Source organism: Phaseolus vulgaris, chromosome 11, assembly GCF_000499845.2.
Source record: "Phaseolus vulgaris cultivar G19833 chromosome 11, P. vulgaris v2.0, whole genome shotgun sequence".
In the NCBI taxonomy this organism is placed as follows: domain Eukaryota; kingdom Viridiplantae; phylum Streptophyta; class Magnoliopsida; order Fabales; family Fabaceae; genus Phaseolus; species Phaseolus vulgaris.
The window spans coordinates 7,654,544-7,678,974 of NC_023749.2; the positions used below are offsets into that span (position 1 = coordinate 7,654,544).

The 24,431-nt window shown below is 29.6% G+C and overlaps 1 protein-coding gene across 4 annotated transcripts; it reads right to left on the reverse strand.

Moving 5' to 3' along the window:
- Positions 1-427: 427 nt before the first annotated feature.
- LOC137825521 (BEL1-like homeodomain protein 8) lies at positions 428-7,453 on the reverse strand. 4 transcript variants are annotated; one of them, XM_068631215.1, is made up of 6 exons: positions 7,302-7,427; positions 6,951-7,149; positions 5,122-6,396; positions 2,690-3,093; positions 2,523-2,583; positions 428-1,363 (listed from the first exon to the last, which is right to left on the reverse strand). In XM_068631215.1, the coding sequence occupies exons 3-6, from the start codon at positions 6,352-6,354 to the stop codon at positions 827-829; spliced, it is 2,235 nt and encodes a 744-aa protein (XP_068487316.1). In that variant the 5' UTR covers positions 6,355-6,396; positions 6,951-7,149; positions 7,302-7,427; the 3' UTR covers positions 428-826. The 4 variants fall into 4 exon arrangements, with proteins under 4 accessions (XP_068487316.1, XP_068487323.1, XP_068487330.1 ...); XM_068631222.1 differs by having other exon boundaries at positions 6,947-7,149; XM_068631229.1 differs by lacking the exon at positions 6,951-7,149 and having other exon boundaries at positions 5,122-6,418; positions 7,302-7,453.
- Positions 7,454-24,431: the final 16,978 nt, after the last annotated feature.

A 24,431-nucleotide genomic window follows, 5' to 3' on the forward strand; every position in this document is an offset into this window, starting at 1 on the left:
ATATTTTTTAACTTTTAAAATAATCTTTAATTTAATTATTATAACAATTAATTATTTTTATTTTAAAATAATTTGTATATAGTGATGATATGATGATATTCTTATTCGCAAAAATAGCATGTGTGAAGAAGTAAAAGCTTTAAACCTAGACAATATTTTTAGATGGTGAATTAAAAATCCCAATATCATGTAGAACTCTTATGCAGAACTCTAGCATCGTCATTAATCTTTTGCAATACAATCCAGAATATCATCATACTCAAATTTCAATAAGGGCAACTTGCAGTTTACGAGAACATGATTTCATTACTTACCTATTAAGGTTTTTCTCATTGCATATAAATAAACATAGAAACTTTATCATACACACCCTGAATAGTGTGTCCACAAAAGGTGAAACAGAAAAAAGAAAATAGTAAGGAATGGGTACAGGAGAAGAATTTATTTGTATAAATATTGCTGCTGTTCTTTTCTCTCTTCTTTTCATAAGTAGCCCAAATCACATAAGTTAAATATTACAGAAATGTGCATGCAGGAATACTTGACCTTCCTGCTCTTCACTATCTTTGCAAGTTTAATATTGACCACTGCTTGCCAATGTTGTAAGGTTAGCCACCCAATCTCAGTTCACACAATTTCCCCAACACAAAAGCAAAAATTTGAAGGTAAAAAACAGCTTACACCATAACCCCACCTCTCCCTTTCCTCACCAAGCAAATGTATACAAAACTCCTTTTTTGCCTCATTCACGGCACGTTACTTAGCTACCAAAGGGTCCCCATTCCCTTGACCCATTCTTATTCCTTCCCTCGTGACAAATATCTAACTAGCCCACAAAGTCATGGATCATGTGCCCTCCAAACTGACGCCTAAGATCCTCCTCTTGCTGCAGTTGTTGCTGTTGTACACCTTCAACACTATGCCTAAGACCCAAAGTGAGTGACACAGATCCAAGACCACCAGCCTCAAGTCCACCTCTTCTGTACGGCATAAACCCCATCACTGTCCCATCCATATTTGGTGTGGTAGCAATCTGGCATTCCAGTTTTGACCTCTTCTCTTGACTCCATTGGACTTCATTCATTCCAATGTGTTCCTCGTTTCCTGCTGAGGATGATGACCCCATTTCCAAGCACTGAAATTGATTGTCATGGATTGCATGTGATGATGCCTGCGTGCCAAACCTGCTCACAGGTTGGTGATCTGATTTGGGCTGGTTGCTACCTTCAGATGCAGAAGCTACCTGGTCATTTTTATTAGAGGCTTGGCGGGGTTCTGCTGCACCCTTTGTTTCGAGCATGTGTATTTCCTCAACCATTGGCTTCCACACACGCACTCGAGCATTTATGAACCAATTTGACACCTACGTTGCAGTTACACTGTTATTCCAAGCTTCTAAAAGTAAAAATATATATCAGCTAGCTAGCAATTACGTTTCAGTTACATTGTTATTCAAATTACCAATTACACTGTTATTCCAAGTTTCTGGAAGTAAAAGTACATATAAGCTAGCTTGCAAAGGATACCTAATTGTACAAAAATGAAGCCATAATGGTAATGAATTGATTTTAACTAGAAGAAAAATTCAATTCTTTTACCCTCTTAAATAAACAATGCAATTTGTCTTTTCCACAGATTACATCCCTTAATGGATTGTGTAGAAGGCCATAAAAAGCATGTTTGAACACCAACTCCAACCATGCAAACTGACATTTACACATTCCAAAGCTTTAAATGTAGGAAGCATAAATTTCAGTCTTTTCATGTTACAAGTGGGTGGGGTTTAGATCGTTTACACTACAAATATGGGAAACTCCTATAAACCAAAACAACAAAAGAAAACACTTTTCACAACTATCCCTAAGGTGTGGATATTATTACATGGTGAAGGACAGATGATCCTGACTAGTCCTTACATGATAATTTACTAAATCTCTTAGATTAAAATGTGTGACTACATGCAAATTTGTACGAAACAAATCTCTGGTCCAGACCATGTACTAATATCTCCGTAAGGTGAGGTTCAGATAGCACTTTATTTCTCAAATTCCCTTTATATGTATACCCTTTTTTTTATCAGCAAAAATGATTGAATAACAGGAACCACTTAAGGGTGGTTCAACCCTTATATGCATACCCATATTAAAATCTTCAAAAATAGCATTGTTTAAATTTGTTTTCACTACTGTCAGAGAAGTAAATAAATGAGAAAACAAATGTTCACTTTAACATATTGCTTCAAAACAAAAAATTGAAAAAAAGAAGCAAAATGAAACGTGATGCACTAAAAACGTATGTGTCGGCCTAAAAGCCTGAGAATGAAAAACACAAAGAACAAGTTTCCTCACTAATTTAATTAAAACTTGGAATTTGAATTAGCAAATATTTGACTATGTTTGGCCCACTGATAGGACCCACTAAGAAGCCACCAAAAGAGCATGTCAAAGACACAAATTAAATCAAGCAAATAGCTCAAGGACTATATAGACACAATAATGAATTCAAAAGTAGTAGACCCCCACCTGGTTTCTTGAAAGACCTGTTTGGGTAGCCAACATGTGTTTATCAGTGTCCGTAGGGTACCTGAAATGAAATTGAACAGCAAAATGAAAATCATAATTCAATCTCACTTTCCTTCTTCTGAGCAAACAGAAAAATCCATAGTTTCATACACAGAGAGAAGACATACGGATGAAGAAAATGCTCAAATAGCCAAGCTTTAAGAATTGCCACTGATCGTTCTGGTAAGCCTCTCTGGGGCCTCCATACGTGTTGTTGGGGCTCAAGAAAGTTTATGTTAGCCCCCAGAGATTTGTGTTTCTGAAAACTTTGATCTATGCACCTTAGCCTTGCCATATTATTGTCAAATTTACCACCATTACTTGTGGTTGGCAATGAAAAGTCCTCTCCCAAGACTTCACATGTAAGCTTCAGTTGATCTGAGATAGCATTTTTTAAACATCTGAAGTGTTTGGATACTGACTTAAGAGCCAAGGAGACATACGGAGTAGCCGAACTAAGACCCGCTACTGTCTCGAATGATTGAACAACCATTTGCATTTGTTGATGGTATTGCTTGAATCTCCTAGTAACCTATCATGACTCAGTGCAACAAAATCAACAGCAACTTTAAAAGCATGCCCATATATTTCAACCAGAATGAGTATAAGCCAAAATTATACTATTTTAAACCATAAAACAAACACGCCCCTACTTCATCATTATTGAGCTGTGGCAAGCTTGGTAAAGCAAAGGTGTACAATATATAATAATAAGATATTTTAATATTGTTCTAACAACCACAATTATTTAGGTAAAATTATTAAAAGTGTGTTGAAGTACATGACAAAAAAACTAACCACTAATAACCCACCAATTTGAACAATAGCAACCAGGTAGGATAATCCCTCAGACACTTTGTTTAGAGATTTTGGAATAAACAAAGAACTTTCAGAAAGTGGAATGCACACAGGTGAAACGTTATCAAGCAATCTATTCATGCATAGGCATAGACACCTACATGGATTTATAAGATAGTTTTTGGACAAGAAGCGAATCCCAGACATTTTGAGCAACAAAATTCATTTCCACTATTAGAACACAGTAGTCCAAAACTACATAAATTCCAACAGTAAATTAAGCAATTTATCGTATCCTATATTCCCTCATTAATAGCTAAATCAGGATCCTACCAAATGCAGTACAGAAAAAACAGTATGATCAAACCTGTTTGAGTACATTAAGACTTGCGTTGATAGAATTTCTGAATATTTATTTCAAAAGTAACTAGAAAAGCTTGTATGTAGGATACATCAACATCTAAGTGAGTACACTGCAGTGTGCAGGTGAACATATGCACGTGAGTGAAGAATATATTTCAAAGCTTTTATGTAAGCAACAATTATTACTTAGTATGCATGAAACGCAATTATTTTGTAGAGAACATAGTTGAAACTTTTACTTGCTAAGCAACAATTATTTATGTATGAAACGCTATTATTTTGTGGAGAAAGAAAGTATTAGCAAGCATGGAAACAGAGGTTTGGATGTTCTCTAATAATCTTCAAAAAAATATAAAATGAACAAAGAAAAGCCAGAAAAAATTCAATGAGAGAGCTCTCCTGTCATGTTCATATTTCTTCACATTATTTTAAATATTTAAATAATTAACTACTTAATACATTAAAAAGCAATTATAAAGAACCTATTTATCAATTTAGTTCATTATTAATTGGATAAGGTGTTTACCAAGACTTTTATATGGTGTGACTGCACATTGTCACAGATACGCTGAGATAGAGTCCATATTAACAAAGAATAAAATGACAAGATAAAAAAAAATTGTACCGAAGAAGGGATAATAAAATAAGGTAAAGAACATTAAACATTAGAAATGACACAAGGAAATATATTGACAGAATTTTTTTTGTAAAAATAAGAAATTAAAGAAAGGACCAGTATATCATTAAAGAAGAATGAGCTCCTCTTAATTAGCTTGTCAAAATAAAATATTTAATGAGCAAATGCCCCCACCCAACAGTGAAAAATGAAAATCAAAGCAAAAGAATTAGAGCCACAATAACTACACGACACGAAACAAACAAAAAATAGACCTGGCAAACACTCTTCATGGAAGCAAAGTAACAGCATTACCATAAACTCAAATTGTAAAGAACAATAGCCTAGCCTTATTACCCACAGACCAGGTTGTAATAATATTTGGCATAAACAAAACTATTCAAACCAATAAGAAAACGCTAAAAAATCCATATAAAATTAGAAACACATTCAAATTAAATAACTGACCAATTCGACACAACAACACAAATATGCATATTTTCGTTTTTCCCCACACTCTGAGGACGTAAATCCTTGTTGTAAATACTTTGGCAAGCTAACTTTTCATGAGCTTTGCATCCACAATAACCGACACCAAATGACCTCATGTTGCACAGGAAAGTTTTAAAGCATTTGGCCTTTTTTTCATGTTACAAAACAGTAAAAACCTCTGACAGACATTAGCCATACAAACATACCAAAAACACACAAGACAAAAAAGTAAGAAACACAAATAAGCCAGAAGGGTTACTATTACACTACATGAGCAGTGAAAAAACCAACCTCATCTTGCATGTACAGTAGTTTTGCCTTGTTCTTTTGGCACTCTGGCCGAGAAGAAAGACAAAAGCTACTCGTGGCTCCGCCATCAGCGCTATTTGTATTATCATTTTCATTTGAACTATACAACACAGAGGATGAAACACCCAAATTGCCACCACCTTTTGCAGCACCTTCACTTTCATCAACATTAAGAGCATCACCAGCAGCTGCAGCTGCTGAAATAGAAGCAGCACTGACATCTCGAGAGACCCACTCTGGAACGTCACAACCCCCTCCTCTCGCAGACTTTGAACCATATTGACAGCACCACTCATCTAACAGCTGTTGACACGGCTTCAAGAATCTTGAACTCTTCAAAATCGTGGCGTACCCGGTGAAAGGACCGAGGGGGCCAACATTTCGATAAACAGTGTTGTTTGAAAGCACGTTCAGCTTCATGGAGCACTTCACTGACTTTGAATATTGTGTAGGGTCATCTGATGCAGACCCTTCTTCAAAACAAGGCTTGGATTGTGAGTTTGATGAAAGTGACAGTGACAAACCCTGATGAGGATTTATGTCTTGTTCATTATTCTTTTTGAAACCCATTCCGCTACTATTCGCCCATAAATTAGCCCCCCCAAAACGTAACTCGCTGTTTGCTTGATAATGAAGCACAGGCTCAGCATGGTTCCCTCCCCAAACGCCATAAGCCATGTCCTGCAAAGCATTATGGTAAAGAGGAGGTGAAGAAGACGAAGGGGGGTAATGCATTTCACCTAACTGCTTCTGAATTTCTCTATTGGCCATTTCACCAGAAGCATTGTTATTAAGGTCAGAAGAGAAGAAGGTGTTGTTGGTGTTGGTATTGCTTTCGTTATAATTCACCATCCAATTAGAACCCAAGTGGCGTGGTCCACATTGTTGGTCCTTAGGGGATGATGAATGAGGAAAGGACGTGGAACCATACTGAGCCATCATCAACTCTTGACACTCCAACGGGTTTCTGGGATTAGATAAAGGATTCGAAGCAGTGGAAAAAGTTATCATATCCGATGAATAAAGGGCCTCGTCGAGCATGTTTCCGTTTCGAACATTTCTCACTTGAAGAATATCCAAGTTGAAACCTGGGTGTAACGATAACTGTTCTAGGTTGCTAGGGAACTCCTGCAAATGTTGGGAACTGTTTTGGATCCTCAATTTGTCCCGCCGAAGTTGTTGGGCAACATGCAATTCAGGCCTTAAGCTGCTCATTCCAATCTTCTAACCCAACCACTCTCTAACTCCGAACAAAGCCTAAAGGATCACCAAAGAAACCCTTTCACAAACGCATTAGAGAGAGAAAAACAACCATTCAAAAACAAACACATACATCATAACTTCAATAGTAGTAATAAAATAAACTAACAGTACTTATCTACATAATTTCAACGAAAAAATAATTAAATTGAGAACGGTAATTACACTACAGACAAAATAGGTACAAAGTTCAAACTGCAGTAAATAAAGTTCAGACGAAAAAAACAAGAATTTGACATGAGAATGAAAGTATTCATAAAAAAGCCAGATAAACATAGAGCTTCTTGTGCTTCGAGAATAGATAGAGTTGATTGATTTATTATTCTGTATGGTGAAATTAATAAGGCAACTTGCGTTCCTTCTCTTTCTCACTCGTTTCTATTTGTACTATATTTAGCAATAAGCAAAAAATACAAAGACCAGGAGAGATACATAAGCTAACTTGCCCTCCTTACCTGCTCTCGTGTGACACTATTTCAACTACCAAACGAACAGTATAACATTCTCCTAATCTATATGTCGGTAAGATTGAAGATGAAGAACTCACTCACATAACTCGCAGAAAACAGGCACAAGTTAAAGCTCTCACGGGATACGTAAGAGCACAACAACAAATGAAACCCTAACTTTTGATCCACCCTCCAACTCCAACGGATCTAGAGGAGGTTTCCAAGTTCAACCACCACCAACTCACCCACGCTTCCTTAAAAAAACTAACAAGAAAGAACCACCTTGAGAGTGGTGCATACGCTGAAATTAACAAAGAACAAGAAACACAACACCACATTCAATTTACGGGGGAAAGACAAAAATTACTTACAAAAACAATACTAAAAAAGAAGTAGAAGTTTGTGATATAGTATAGTGGTGAAGGAAGTAGCATAGTGGGTAGTTTATAATACCTTAGGTGCGATCGAAAAGAAGTGTTGATGAGATTTGGTGGGAAGTGGAAGTGTGAAGATTCCGGTTGGGGAAGTGTTGTTGTTGTTGGTATGAATGAAAGTGAAGTGAGAAGGGTGAAGTTAAGCAGTGCTACAATGATTGCAAAAGCGATTATCAGCCGTTACTTTTAACGTCTAAATTAACATAAAGTTACGTGTTTTTTTTATTTTTTATTTTTTATTCTTATAAAATATTTATTTATTTTTAATTTTGTTTTTACTTTTTAGGTTTGAAAGTTGAGAGAGTGAGAATATGTGTGAAGCTGGGTGAGGCTCCAACATCTGTGGTCCCTCCTCCCTCTACTTTCCACAGCTTCTTGCCATCTTTTTATTTCTTCGTATTTCTGAGTCTGTCATTGTCTCCTCCACCCTTCTCTGCATCATCCTAAACCTGAAATTTTGAGGCAAGAACATGAAACATGTATGTATCTTGGCAATAAAATAACAGTTTCAATCATGTAATAATGGTGTTGTAATTATCATCCAAAGCTTTAACCTCACTTTTTGGGATAAAAGTAAGTTATGCAATAATAATAAATCCTAAAAAGGAGAGAGAAGTTCTCTCCATAATCATCTAAAGTTCCTTGAACTGAACATACTAACACATATTCAAACCTTGTCTCAACAAGCTCCACACTTTAACCAAGAAGCTGTAATTGAAGAACTTCTTTTCATGAAAACTAAAATCCATCTAAAACACTCAACACTAACCTTTTATCTCTCCCACCTAGCGTGGGGCAAACATTTTCAAACCCAGAGAAAAAATCTACACGCATGCTCCAAAACAAGAAAGTCAATCCACCCTGTATATTTTTCAAAGATTATTTTTTTTCTTTTTCAAAACTTGTGCAGAAAATGAATGACCATTTATAGAAATAAATAAATCCAATCATATAGGCCAGTGTATGTTTCCATATATAGCCACTTGAACGATATCATTAATTAATATAGTGTTAAATATGTACTACTATTTAATATAAATTTAAATATATTTTTCATGCCTTATTTTTACATGGTTTTTGTCAAATTTAAATTTCATACATATTCATAATAAAAAAGTTATCAAAATATATTTATGTTGAGATATAATTATGTAAATGTTATACAATTATAATATAATTGGTATTGAATATTTGTTTGTTATATAAAAAAGAAAAATATATAGTCAAAATCTATTTTAATAATTTTTTTATTAAAATGTGAATTAAAAAAATCAATTTTATATATGAAAAATATATTTAACTCTTTAATATATTAAATTATCTAATATGGATAAGTATAAATGTAAATTAATATTTACGAAGTTAATTAAAACAAAAGTTATCAAATATATGAATACATTACAAAATATTTATAAATTATAATAATATACAAAACTTTGCATATTCTCTGTGTGTGACTCAAAACATGAGGTTCTGAAAAGCTTACATTTTGTTTCACAAGAAATTGGCATTTTGCGATTCTAATTCGGGGGTGCAAACGTAACTTTTTAGGTAAAAGTAAAATATGATTACTTTTGTAGTAACTTCTATTTCTATTCCAACAATAATCGTTTTTCAAATTATTTTTTATTAAATAAAAAACAGAAGCATAAGTTTATAAAAATAAGATAACTTAAAATGAAATATATACATATATATATACTACACTTAATTTTGTTTTGTTAAATAGAAAATTAATAAACTCTTATCTTGGTTTCTAAAATAAAGATGATGATGATGATGGTCCTATATATATTCATGATTAAAACCTCTCTGGAGAAACTAGAAAAAGCTATAAATATTAGACTAGTAACATTTTTTTTTCTTATATGTTTTACCTTCATCTAAATATCTGAGGTTGAAAAGCACATATTATTATGAGAGTAGCCTTTCAAGCACTACAGTGTTCAGGAGGCTATTACATCAATCAACTTCTACAAGATTTGTAGCTTTGTACTGTATTCAACACTCTCAAACGCAGTTCATCACTCCTATTCTATTCTTCATGTTTCAAAATACAACTTGTTTCACTGTATCAGCAAGTTATATCAAACATGCTCTCACTCTACTGATACATCTTTTTCTTTCATTTATGTCCTATTTGATGCAGATACTGAAACTGATATGTAAGAAAATAGAGTAGAATTAAATATATTGAGTTCAAAAACAGTGTAAGATAAGATCATCACAGGTAGAGATATATGTTCCATATGGACACAGTAAAACAGACTCTTGATGTTAATCATTGTCAGTAACAGTGTTTAACTCAGAAGTTTTTTTCTTTTCTTTTCTTTTTAACTGATAAAAGTTAGAAGTATTCTGGCAAGTCCTGGCCATTCATTTTTCGTAAACAAACAAACGTTGTCTCGTCTCTCGTGTTCTGTCAGTGTCTTTTGATTCTGTCACCGTGGGCTCTTTCTTCGTCCTCATACTTCACCAAAATACGAAGTTCTCTTTATGGAAAATGGAACAAGTTATGTAGGAAAAACAGCAAGCAAACTGAACATTTTTTCAGCCTGTTTACTGATATATAATTTTATTATTATTTTAAGAAGTAAAACAATGATAGTATTATTGACAATAAATACAAAATTTTGCTATAATCACATTAAAATCCCAAAACTTAACTATATTTTTAAAGATGGTTTTTGTAATGATGATAATAACAATAATTTAGTCGTTTACAGAGATGGATTGGTGTAAGAAAAAGTGAAAAAAGATAAGAGAAAAAATGGTAAATATAATAATATATATGATAAAAAATAAAGGAAAATTAGGCATGAATCATACTATATTAATTATATTTGTTTTAAATTCAAACCATATTAATTATAATCAGTTTCATAGTCAAATTTATTTTAGTTCAACCTTAACCAAGACAAGGATTTGATAAACTTTTTTAAAAAAAATTAGATTATACGCTTAAAATTTTAATACTTTAATTTATTTTTATTTTTCATTTTAACTCGTTTTACTAAATCTCTTGATTATTTTTATTTGATGGTAAAAAAAAAATCTCTTGATTTAATCACTTTTATGCAATTTTGTAATTATATTTTAGATTAAAAATTAATGGAATACAGATGCTTTCATCGATTTAGTTCAATGATTGTAGTTTTTTACTTTTTATACACTTGTGCTAATTTGTAACGAAAATATTTTAATTAAAGTACTCGTTGTTTCTTTTCGTTAAATAAAGAATAAAAAGAACATAAAATTAACACATAAAATACAATGATTAATAATATTTACTTGCATTTTCTGTTCTTCTTTCAATCTTCGAATTGTTAAATCTCACGTATTTGCTACCCAATTTTAAACAAAGATATTTGAATAATGGTTAAAGTTTTGAATGAAAGTGTTAAAATTTTAAATAACTTGTATTATTCTTCAAATAGTAAAAACAATCGAATAAGAGGTAGACTGATATATATAGAGAGGGATTCAATTAGACTTAAAAAAAATCCAATATATCGATTAAAAAAATCAATTTAAATTTATAAAAATAAAAAATAATATGTTTACCCTTTTCAATCAAAATAATTCAATTTAAATATTTTTATCCATTTCCATTTTATTTCCACTATTTATAATTTACGTTCTCACTTTCTTTGTCTCATTCAAACAAAGTGAAAGCTATAATTGCAAGAAAAATAGATTATTAAATAAAAAAACTATTTAGATGTTAAAGAATATTTTTACTTTAGTTAATATCAAAATAATTTTTTTTTTAAAATAATAAATAAATGTTAAAATGTAATTTTTTTAACATAACCTGTTTACCTTAATCATAAATGAATATAATTATTGGTCTTAAAATAAATATGGAAGCTAAGGAAAGTTTGTGAAGATTGGAGAATGGGATTTAAAATGATTTGTTTGCAATAGTAACTACAGTGGTTTGTGTTATTGCAGAAGATGAAAATGATGAATTATGCAGTGTCAGTAACAAATCCCAAGGTTTAGATAAGAGTAATAAGTGAGTGATTTGATGATTGAACTTACAAATCCACAAATACAGCTGACATAATATTGAATCCAGCCACTAATAATGATTGCGGTAACCGCAATGGGAACGGAGTTAAGAATGTGACCGGCTTTTCAGTTTATCGGTAAATGGAGATATGATCACTGCCGTTAAGCAAAAGATCTGATCTGGTGCAGGAGGTGTATGGTTGGAACCCAAAACAAAAGCAGAACAAAATAATAATTAAAAGTGTAATTAATGAGTCTGACAGAGAGAAAGAGACAGAGAGGGTATAATCCTCAGTTGACGTAAGCTTCAGATCAGATGCCTCTTATGTTGAACTCTGTTAGTAAGCATTTCTTTTTCTTCTTTTTCTCTTCTCAGCTCACAAATTCACACCTATTATGTATATATCTGCACATATGCAGCACCCTGACATGCAACCCTCTCTACATTATACAGTCTTTTTTTAACAATTAGAGTTATTTGCTTTTATAAAGTTAAATCTTATAATTAGAAATTATTTTTATACAATACTCACCTAATTTCCTCTACGGATTGAACAACCAATTTGTTCCGTTACGATTTTGTTTTTTTTTAAATCTCTCTTATGTTTTGTTTGAATCCAAAAATGAATTTAAAAAAAAATAGTTTAAATTAAAGTAAATGAAATAAAAAGTGAAAATTGTGATTCTCATTATATCTATAATAAATAAATATTTATTTATTTATTTTAATTGTTTTACATATAAAATTTGTAACTCTCATGATAACAATTATCATTGTCTATTTCTATATGTTATTTGTTGATCAGCAGTCTTGAAATGATTATGTTGCTTAGGTTTTTAATTTATTTTCTTCATACATAATATAGTCAAACTTTTTTTATTATGAATATTTTTTAATGTTCATCTCTTTTGAAAATAGTGATGTTTGAAATGATACACTTTCGGTACAGGAACATGATTAAAAGAGTATATACGAGAAAAAAAATTGACAAATCATAACTTAGATACTATTGATTCAGATTCACATATACCCACTTATAATAGAAGTTTAAGTAATTATCAGGTACAAAGGTCTACTCTTTTTTTTTCAATGTTATAAATCATCTGTTTTTTAATAACTGTTTTTTATTTGAATTTGGAAGGTAATATAGTTGGTCGGATCATACTCTGCTTTTGCTACAAAATTGTAATAAATATAATGTTTTATCAAAATCTTTTATTCTTATCATTGTGTTTGGACAATAATACTATACTTCCTTTTTTTTTATAAGACTTAACGTACAACGTTAATTGAAATATGTTGACATTATAACACAATATTGCTCAATTCTCAATTTATGTCAACTAAAATAAGAAAAATATGTTATTCAATTTCTATTGTTTGTTGTTTGACATGCTTTGTCATTTAGATTGCCTTTTTCCCTTATTTATGGTTAATTATGATATTTTTTTTCAAAAACTTTATGTAATAGTTATTGAATTAAAATAGTTAATCCGTTATTAATTTTCAATTTGTTCATTAAATAATATAATGAACTTTAAAGTAAAAATGGAAACTATATGACTATATTTTTATTTTAGTTTTTTACTTTCTTTCTACAATAGTTTAAATTTTATGTGAATTATTATTGTTTCATCTAATCTTTTCTTTTTTTTATTTATTGTTGCATCTAATTTTTAATTTTATTTTTTATTTATTGCAGATGTACTTATAAGAATGATGTGGATTGCGTAATCTATTTAATTTTTTAATATTATAATTATTAAAAAAATAACTATTATTAAATTATACATAATTATTATATATGTAACTATTATACGTTATTGTATGATATTGTAAACAATTATATGTAATTAATTTAATTATAATAGAATTTCATGATTAATGGATCTTACATAATTAGCTTATAATTTATATAGAGTTATGAAAACACACAAAAGAATAAAAACATATTCATTAAAAAAAGTTAAAATTATCCTTAATTTTATTTGTATCAAATATTTAATAATATTGTTAATAAAAATAATAAAAATAAATATAAAAATTTATTATATAATAATATTATTATTAATTATAAAAAATATAAATTAATTTTTTATTTTTTATTATTCAAATATTTTTAAAAGTAAGGATAAATTTGTAAATTTACATTTTACACATTTTAAAAAATTAAATTTTTTTACACCATCATTCCATCACTCAAAAACTTCAATAAACTTTTCTCACAAATCTACTCTAACATATTTCAATCCAAACAACCTCACTTTCCTCTCAAATCATTACAAATCCACTCCTTCAACTTTTCTTTCTAATCCAAACACACCTTTGGAGATTGTGTCATGTACTAATGATCAAAAGACATTTTTTTTTCTAGTATAGCAATACCTACAACCACCAAGGCCTCGTAAATAAAACTCATGTTTCTCACTCTCATCAGGGCCCATTGTAAGGGTTTAGAAAATAACCTTAGAGTAAAAGTGGTATATTTTAAATGATACCTGAATATTTTATAATTAAAATGAAAATGACATATAAATAGAAAATTCAGTTATTCAGGTTTCATTTTAAAAGAATCACCATCTCTCTAAAAGTTTCATTTTTCCTTTCTCTCCCTTCTCTCTAAGATTATGATCTCCTCGCTTCAGTTTGGCGATCGAACATTGGACTCCTGACAGTGAATCCTATAAGATTGCCCGATCAGAATCTCTTATAGAGTAAGTTCAGTTTTGTTCCTCTTTTTCCTTTTCTCTCCCTTCTCTCTAAGATTCTGATCTCCTTGCTTATCAGGTTGGCGATTGGAGTCTGTCATTGGACTCCTGGCAGTGAATCCTATAAGATTGCCCGATCAGAACCTCTGATAGAGTAAGTTCAATTTTTACCCTTCTTTGAGTCAAATTTTGAACTTGTAGGTCTATCTCAATCTAAGTGTATGCATGTGCCTCTTTTAGTTTTAGGATTAGTCTTTGGTAGATTAGAGTCTTAGAGATATAGTTAGATTTTTTATCAAGACTCTCTGGTGCAGGTTAAGCTACTTTTGAAGATTTTGGTAGAGTTGGAGCTCTTCGTGAGCATATGCTTAAGTAAAGGTAAGGGAAGCTAGTTTAAAATCTTCAATAGAACCCTAGGTTAGAAGATTTGAATGTGAGTGTGACGGGGTCACCAATTCCAGATTTTGTTGCAAGATTTCTTGTTCTGAGTAGATTGTAGTTTGATTGAAATTGAAAGTGTTGTGATTGAGAATTAGTTGTTTGATTTAAATGGTTTTGGAATTAGAAATCATATATATGTATAAATGGACATAATAACTCAATGATTCAATGAGAGTGATTGTATCATGTTGAACAGGAACTGTCAATGTAATTTGTAGATTTATAATTTATGAATTGAATGAGATATTGATTTATAATCTAATAGGTATATTAAGTTATGCAAAAAATTTCTGCATATTTCGCTCAAGCTAGCAGTGCTAGCTCAAGCTAAAAATTATGGGTGCTCTCTGGAGGATTTTAGTCCAAGCTAGAGAATTTTAGCCCAAGCTAAAAATTCTGGGTGCTCTCTTGGAGGATTTTAGCTCAAGCTAGCGAATTTTAGCTCAAGCTAAAATTATGGGTGCTCTCTGGTGGATTTTAGCTCAAGCTAGCGAATTCTAGCTCAAGTTAAAGTAAAATAAAAAAAGATTAAAAAAAATAAAAAAAATAAAATAAAAATATTAAACTAATTTTTATTTGCTTTTACAAGATTGATTTATTTATTTCTATATAGTTTTTCCTATAAAGTATGTAAACTTATATTTCATGTATAGTTAATTGAAAATCTCTTTAATTAGACATTTATATGATTAGTCAATGAATTGTTGTGTATTTTGGAAATTATAAACATTGGTATGATTTGATTGTTTGATGGTGGATATTATGAGGTTCAAAATATGAATTCTAATAGAGACATAGTATTTTCAGGAAAGAAAATACTGTGTTAAGATTGTTTAGGATGTGCATTAACTAGGAATTCGTCTAAAAGGAGATATTCTGACTCTCTTAAGATAAAGGAATCATATAGATGAAGTTATTCAGGTGGTGAGAGTCGAAGGAGGTTCATATGAATGGGTAAGTTGTTTGAAAGATAATTAACTTGACCTGTTATATGAATTAACCCTGTCATACTAGGAGAGAGATGATATTGAGATTAATTATGCGCATAGCTGTGTGAATTTCACAGTGATATAGTATGACAGGTGCAGATCTCTGAGTCTAAGTCAACGCACGAGTCTTCCGGAAGTAGAGCCAAGTGTCTATGTGTTATGAGTCAGTAGAAGTCTGATATGTGAAAAGATGAATTATGAAATTTAATAAACACTTGATGATTTGAGAAATTGTATGAGACTTGATGAATTATGTTGATTAATTTGACATAAAATTATATAGAAATTTTTATATAGCTAGGTTACCCTGTTATTTGTTTGTGTTTGTTTCTTTAATTGTGATGATCGTGTTTTACACGGGAGCATATGAGATTACAGGTAATAGAGTTATTAACTCCCTATGAAGAGGGATATCTTTTTGGATACAAATATGATAACCTAATATATGTTTACATGTTAATTAGATATTGCATGCATAATATATTAACAAATATGAAAAAAAAAGGATGTTACACCCATCAATTTACAATAATAAATCATGAGGATCCATATTCATATTTATCTATATTTTATAAATGGGAGAGAAAAATTAACTTTCATTATGATGATTTTGAAAATATCTATGTTCAATTTTTTTTCATTAATAAGAAAGATTAAAGAGGAATTCAAATCTCAAAATTTCATCCGGCTACAAATATTTTTTTTAATATTATGATTGGTGATGGTATATAAACTTTGATTATCTTCTTAATATTTTCTGTCAACCACCAAGATAAAACAATCCAACAAATTGCAAGAACCAGTCTATCATTTCAGTAACATATCTACAGTATCCTGTATTAGTACACTCCCATGAAGAAATGCCATATGAACAAGAGGAGGAAGTGTACGACAAATCTGGTAGAAACTATTGCAAATCCCAGAGCTAAAAGAAAGTGAAAGATACAGTGATTAAAAATCTCATATTAATTAAGATAGAATAAAATTAAAAATATACAAATTAATATAAACTTTGTTAGAATTAACTAATAATTGATTATATTATCTTTTTGACATCTTAAAATATATTTGTTAGTATTTATTTTTGCATCTGTGAACAATTTCAGTAACTATTTTCCATGATATCTTTTTTTTTCCTATGCTTCAATATGCCTCCGGAGAAAGCATACATAAAAATGTCTCCTGAAAATGGTGGTGTCTGCCTCTACATACTGTGTAATATTCATGTGAGATGTTTAATCTACACAAAAAATGTGACACATTCTTTTTCTTTCTTTAGACGTCTAAACTAACATTTCTAGAACTTACTATTTACATGATATTAAAATAAAATAAGAAGTTTGTATGTTGGTAAGGTGTGTGATGTAATGATACATTTGTTTTTTTTTTACATCACTCTTAGAATAATTCTTATGTATATACTACTTATTATTGATAAAAATAAAATAAAATAAAAAATTTATGTTATTTAATTTTGGAAATATTAGAAAAACAGTTAATCACAAAACATGTATATCAACTAATGAGAAATTATTCAAAGTTTAATCAATAATATAATTTTTAAAATATATACTTACGATTAAATAAAAAAAATATTTATATAATTCTGAGTTTAATATATTATTTTTAGAAATCCTGTAAAAAATGACCGTGAAAAATGATGAAGCCAAGCACAAAATGAAAATGTAACATAAATATAATCATGTTAATTTAAGCTATGAACCAAAAACAAAAGTAAAAAAACATGAACAATTTGGATAATTGGATTAAATTAAAGTGAGGTCATGGCATGATGTCACTACAGAAACCCTAGCTGGAGAAGATAGGTTCCTGTGCTATAGTTGCGGCAGGTAACACTGTAAAATAAATAAAAGAACGCTTATACAAAGAAAGAGAAATCATATTTTAATAAAATATAATAATTTTAAAATTATATTTATCAAATCACAGTTGAAAAAAATATTTTAATAAAATTAAATATTTTAAAATTATATTTATCTAAATAAAACTACCAAATAAATAAAGGTGTATTCTACTGTACTTATAAGTCTCATTCATCTTCTTAACTTGTGTGGATCTTATAACTAAGCTATCTAGGGTTTTGAAGTATGAAAATGTCTCCTTCTCTGTAAAATAAGTTATATTTAAAAAAGTTTTCCTTTTTACTTGCAAACCTAGTAAGTTATAATTTGTGAAAGATAAATAATTCATATAAAAAAAAACTTGCATTCCAGTTCCACCCTTTGCTTGTGGGTCAGTCTGAATGAGGAAGGGTTGGTGCTCAGTGCATGTCACTGTCAAGCTTTCATTTCTTCATTCTCCTTTTTCTCTCTCTTTCTTCTCTCTTTTGCCACCTTGGTTTTCTTCTATTCACCCCACTGCCACTCTTCAATGGAGGTGATAGCCTGTCCTTTCACCAAGAGTGAATGAACACTCAACCATTTAAGCACTTCCACCTTTTTCCTATGCAAAATCCCACACTCCATAATGTCTTGTCCTTACATGCATTTTTGGCAACCCCAAATTAATAACATCTTCTAACCATATTCCAACCCTCTATATCTCTCTCACCTTATCTTTCTCATAATTTTTTATCCTTTTATTTTCTCGTAAAATCATTTATTCTCCCATTATCATTACTGTTATAATACATTTTTCTATTCTAGTAACTTAACTCCTGAGAAAAAAAAAAAACCACAGCATTCATTTCTTAGATACTGAGAAATATGGCAATCCCCATGATTCATGAATGTATATTTTCTTTAGTAGAGACAATGATGTAAAAGAAATCAAGTTGTTTGAAAGATTAAACGCAAGAAGAAAAAAGTTAAAACGTGAGACTTCTTTATTGGAGTGGAGAGAGATATGGCAAAGATTGGAACACACTTATCACTTTCCTAAAATGATCTCTATCTCTTGCTATAGTTCTCTGATTTTGCCGTTTCTTCATGATTGGAGGCAAACACAATTGATTTTGTACACTATGTAACATACTGTTTGAAGTTTTATCCATCAAATCAGATGTGGGATGAAAGTTTTGTAACTGTTGCATTAGTGGCTAATTTGCTTTTACTATTTTGAACAGAAGTTTTGAAAGAGAAAAGTGAAAAATGAGGTATATTCATGCACATGTGTAGTCAAGAAGAGAGAAAGAAAAGGGTGAGGGATGAGATTCTGATGTAGTAGTACAGCTAGCTAGAGAATACAGTCTACTAAATATATGCACTATAAGGTGTGAGAGATGTGAGAATATAGAGAAGAAAAAAAAATTCTTTCACAAAGAGGTACATTGGATGATTTATCAGTCACATTGACCATTCATTTGCTTAATGACATGAAAGCATATAAAGAAGTGGGGTCCCTTATGGACGGAACATGTTCTGTTTAATTTGATATTTTTGAAGTTGTAAGGTACAGTCACACTTCAATTCACATAATTAAGATGAGGAAGCAATCAATCAAGTGAAAGGAGTTGCGAATCACAATGATGAACCTAATAACCAAAGAGAATTTTGTGTAATGTAGGCATGTTGTTAAAACGCCAGCATCATAGCATGCGTTGTGTAATGTATTGTGCTCCCATTTGCTTTGATGGCCCATCTTCTTCCTCTTCCTCTTGGTGCTTAATTGCTTTACTTTATTCTGCATCCCTTCACAAATCATATCCATCCATGCATCAACACTTTTCCCTATTTACACTTTCTTACTCAATGCTTTTTCATCTTTTCCATCATCATCAACAAAACAAAACTACCCCCTTTTACTACAACCAAGCTTTTCTCTAGGCATCTCTATCACTATGCTCTCTGTTCAGTTTCATTGCTAAATTCTAATGCTTCCTCCTACTGCTGCTGAAATTTTTATACATCTTCATTTCCGTAACTTTTTTTTAAAGAAAAATGTTACTTTTTTGACAATTACATAATTAAAGATACTACTAATTTATAATCTTTCAAAGTTTATTCATCTTCTTATATTTTGAGGACTCACATTTAGGTTGTAATATAAATAAGTCACCATTAAGTTGTCAAATTTTTTTCTAAATTAAACCTGTCAACATGACTTTTTTTTCAAATTAAGAGTTTAAAACATATATTTTATTGATTAATAAATGATGATGTAGATTAGCAATTTTATTGAAGCAAAGAAAAAGTTCTACAAAATTAAAAATTCAAGTAAAACACAATTTGGATTTGGATTTTTCAAAAAATAAAAATACTTAGTATGTTAGGATAAAATAAACCTAAAAAAATTCTGATAAATATTTCTTTGATCGGAAAAATAATTAAATTAACTTTAATTTAAGGTCGTGATAAAAATATAACTTTAAAATTTGACAAGGTTATTTATATTACATTCAATAGAAGGTGTTGGAGAAGGTGGTTTTGTGTAAAATTAAGGAATTTGGCCATAGAGCATTTTCTTAATTATTTTTTCTCTTATAAAACACATTCTATCAATTTGCATGAATAAAAATATGTTCAAATAGTTGATAATTTAAATTTATTAAAAAAGTAGTCGTCAAAACTACTCTTATTTTAAAATCTGCCAATTTGATTATTTTCTCTTTCTATTCTAATGGTCTCTTTAATTATTCTCCCCACGCTTTGGTTCTCCCATTATTCTCTTCTTACCCCCCTTTTCAATTAAAACTATATGATCTTTAAGTTTTTTTATAAGGATTAAGAAAAAAAAAAGTACATGTGAATATTTTTTTAATAAATTGTATTTATTAATCACTATTTGGAAAATTAATTAATGCAGTATAAAAAATAATCCTATTTTATTTTGGGTGAAGTTAGAATAAAATCTTTTTATTTTATTGAAAAAACACTAAAAAAAAAATCATGAAATAGAAACCAATTTTTAGAGAATAAAATATTAGTTGCAATAGTAATTAAATTAAAGACTATTTTAGAAACTAAAAAAAATTAATTTTTAAATTAGTTTCTATTATTGTTAAATAGTTTCTAAATTAGTATCTAATTAGCAACCAAAGTTTTAACTACTAATTATTTAGTTTCTAAATTTGGTAGCAAAAATATTGGTTGTTAATTAGATATCAATTTAGAAATTACTTAACAATAATATAAACTAATTTAGAATTTTTTTTATTTTCTAAAATGGTCTCTAATTTAGTTACTATTACAACTAATTATTTTGATATCTAAAAATTGGTTTCTATTTCATGATTTTCTTGTAATGGAAGTAGACATTTAGTATTTTAACCATAAGTATCTCTAATTAAAAAGAGAAAATAATGTTAAAAAAAATTATAGAATGGTTACAAATGATTGAATTGGAGTTAAGAATAATTTCTAAAAAAATATTTAATGTTTTGGAAATTTTTAAAATGACATATACAAGAAACAACAACAAAAATGTGAAATATTACTTATAAGAAAGTAAAGAAATTTACTTGGTTAGCTCTCCACTTTTGTCAAGCTCTACATAGGAGTGTACCCTCAATCCAATGAAAGATTATATTCTTAAAGCTTTGTTTCTTATGAAATAACTTTTAAGAGATTATACCTGATGATAAAAGTAGAAAAAAACAAATAAGGTTCAAAAGTTATGTGTTAAAAAAAGTTTGTATCTATGTAGTAGGTATTTGTAATTTTGGTTTTTTTTATTGTCCTTCTTTTCTTATATGTTTCTATTGAATAATTTTTTTAAGATATCATCAATTAATATTTTTCAGGACTGCATTCTTATTAAAAAAGAAAAAAAAATAATTACTCGTCTTGTTTCTCATAACCATAAATGATAAATGTAATACAATAATGAAAATAACTATAAATTATTTTAAATATTATATTAAGTGCATTATAAAAAAATAATTTTTTTCTTTAAAATTAGTTTGTTATTAAATAATTTTTATATAATTATATATATATATATATATATATATATTTTATCGACAATAAACAATAAATAAATATGAACCACTTCAGGAGTATTCAATCCTTATACAAGAACTCACTCATAATTTTCATTACAAGATTTACTTTAAAGTTTGCCAAAACAGAACTTTTTTAACTAATTCAGAGAAAAACATCTAGGAGAAACGGTCAAACAACTTGAATAAATACGTCATGAGATCATTCTCATACAAACTAACGAATCTATGTATCTCGGAAAAAAAAATCACAAACTCTGACATGAATGTAACTTGTCTATATAATGTTTTTATACTGTTAAAGGTTTGAATAGATGCAGAGTGAAATGAGAAATAACTACGTATATGTCTTGTCTATGATATAATCCCAATAGAGAAATGCAGATCCTAATGCTTTTTGAAGCAATGAAGTTGGCACAAGAATAAGACGTGGTGGGATAGACACTTGGCGCAGAGTCTCTAATGGAACTCATCTTTCACTAAGATTGGTCATCGTCTATGAGGACAACATATATGTTCCTTGTCACACTTTGTTCTTATTAGGTTCACATTAACACGGACACCTAATTTGGTCAAAAAATACAAACTTCTCATAAGTGCTTTCTGCATACCCTTCTCTCTTTCTCGAGTAAACTGCAATCTAAGTTAACACACACACAAAATTATAAAATAGAAACATTTAAAATAAAAGTATTTCATAACTTTATAAACTAATTTCAAAACCATTTTAAAAATCGAAAAGTTTTAATCTTCAAATTATGTTGCATTGTTATTAAATAGATTTCTAAACTTATCATTAGTTATTCTTTAAAATTACTGATAAATTTTTTAACTATTTGAATTTGAATTTATACAAGAAAATCATTAAATAGAAACTAATTTTAGAGACAAAAAATAATTAGTTGTTATATTGATTAATTAGAGACCATATTGACTAAATTAGAGACCATTTTAGAGACTAAAAAAAATTTGGTTTCTAAATTAGTTTTTATTATTGTTAAATAGTTTCTAAATTGGTATCTAATTAGCTACCAAAATTTTTGTTACTAAATTTAAAATATAAATAATTGGTAGTTAAAACCTTGGTAGCTAATTAGATGCCAATTATAAACTATTTAACCATAATAGAAACTAATTTAGAAACCAAAAATTATTTTAGTCTATAAAATAGTCTCTAATTTAGTCAATATAGCAACTAATTATTTTTAGTCTCTAAAATTGGTTTCTATTTAATGATTTTCTTGCATGATCTCTAATTATACTATAGTAGTTAATTATATATATATATATATATATAAACATTAATTTAGTCATTTTTTATATTAACTTATTTTATTTATGTTTCTCAAAAAAACTTTTCAAAATAATATTAATACTATATTTTATAATTATGAAAATCATAAAAAATTTATTTAATAAAAGAAATAAAAATATGAAAAAGATCATATGAATAAAAATATACCAATTTTATTATATTTCATAGGTCATGTGCTATATAACATGTTTTTTTTCTCACATTCCCTTATCAATCCAAACACATCTTAAAAATGATCTTTATATATATATATATATATATATCAATATATATAATACATAAAATTTCCCAAAATCAATATCCATATCAAAAGGATAAACTCTATCATATCAAAATTGATTCGCTTTCACTACTATTATATGCAGCAGTACAATCATCCCAGTAACACACAAATATGCAAGAGTAAGTTAATTAAACTCAAAATAAAGTAATATATATCACCATCATTATCAATCATATTATCATTATGCATGTGACTGCAATAAACTAATATATACAGTCACATGTCATAATTAAATATGAGACATCCTTTGTATTACTCTAAAATCATGATAAAGTAGTATCACCAAAGACTAATACCTAATATATCCTAGACCCACTAGGCCTTAGTTGGTCATGTCTCTGATGTTAGAGTGACAAAAAACATTTGATACCAAGTCAAACATACACCTACTACCAAGTTAGATATAAGTCTCTCTTAGTTTCTCACCACCTGAATTCCTCTATATGTAACTTGACTAGAGTGAAGTTGAGATACCCCCTATTAATGTGAGTTTCGTGTTTATTACTACAATCTAAGACACGATCCACCCTGGGTCCATGCAATCGCTTAATCAAGGCCACCCATTTACGACAAAACCTTATATACACATAAACCACTTCATATACATGTATTTAAGTAATGCAATGGGATTCATCACCCACAAAGGGTTATCCAAAAGGACATATGTCATGCATACACCATGTCCTATACCTCAACATTAATTACATATGTATCTAAAGCATATATAATTAAATATCACCTTTTATACATCGAATCATTCATAAACATGTATAAAACATTAAATAAACATCACATAATCATCATCTTAGTATATTGTCACTTGAGTAAGCTCCTCTTGCTTGAGCGACCTCGTCATCATAAAGAAGATAACATGCATTTAGCTTGAGAGACTCACTTGCCACTTGATCAAAATGTAACTTGAGAGTAACACCCTTCTAGGTCTCTCCTCCCTCGAATGACCACCTCATCACTCGTGTGATAGTCGCTTATAGTCAATGTTTGAGTGACATCCATTTATTGGAAGAAGTCAAACAAGTCCCAAAAACTCCTCCAAAATCATAAGACACTTCAACATCCAACTAGTGCTTGAATGCTAGTGACACATGTCACACAAAATGACACGTGTACATTGCATATCTCTGAAATGTTTAGAAACAACGTTTGGGCCACCAAATAGATTGCTTGAGTGTCTTGTCCAATGCTTAAGTGATATGTTTCTAGAGGAGAGAGAATAATCTTAACATCTCTCTTACTTTGCAACTCCTCATTTGAGCTATAAAGCATGTTGCTTAAACGACCAACTCATTGTTAGAGCGACGTAAAAGTTAGTGCAATTAATGCACATTGCTTGGATCTTGATTGAGTGACAACATGTCGCTTAGTCTGAAAGTAACCCAAACCCAAGAAATATAATATTTTTCAACATCTAGCAAGAATTATACCTCTCTTAAAACATTAAACAATGTCATTCGTAAGCATACAACCACTCTAACATAAAT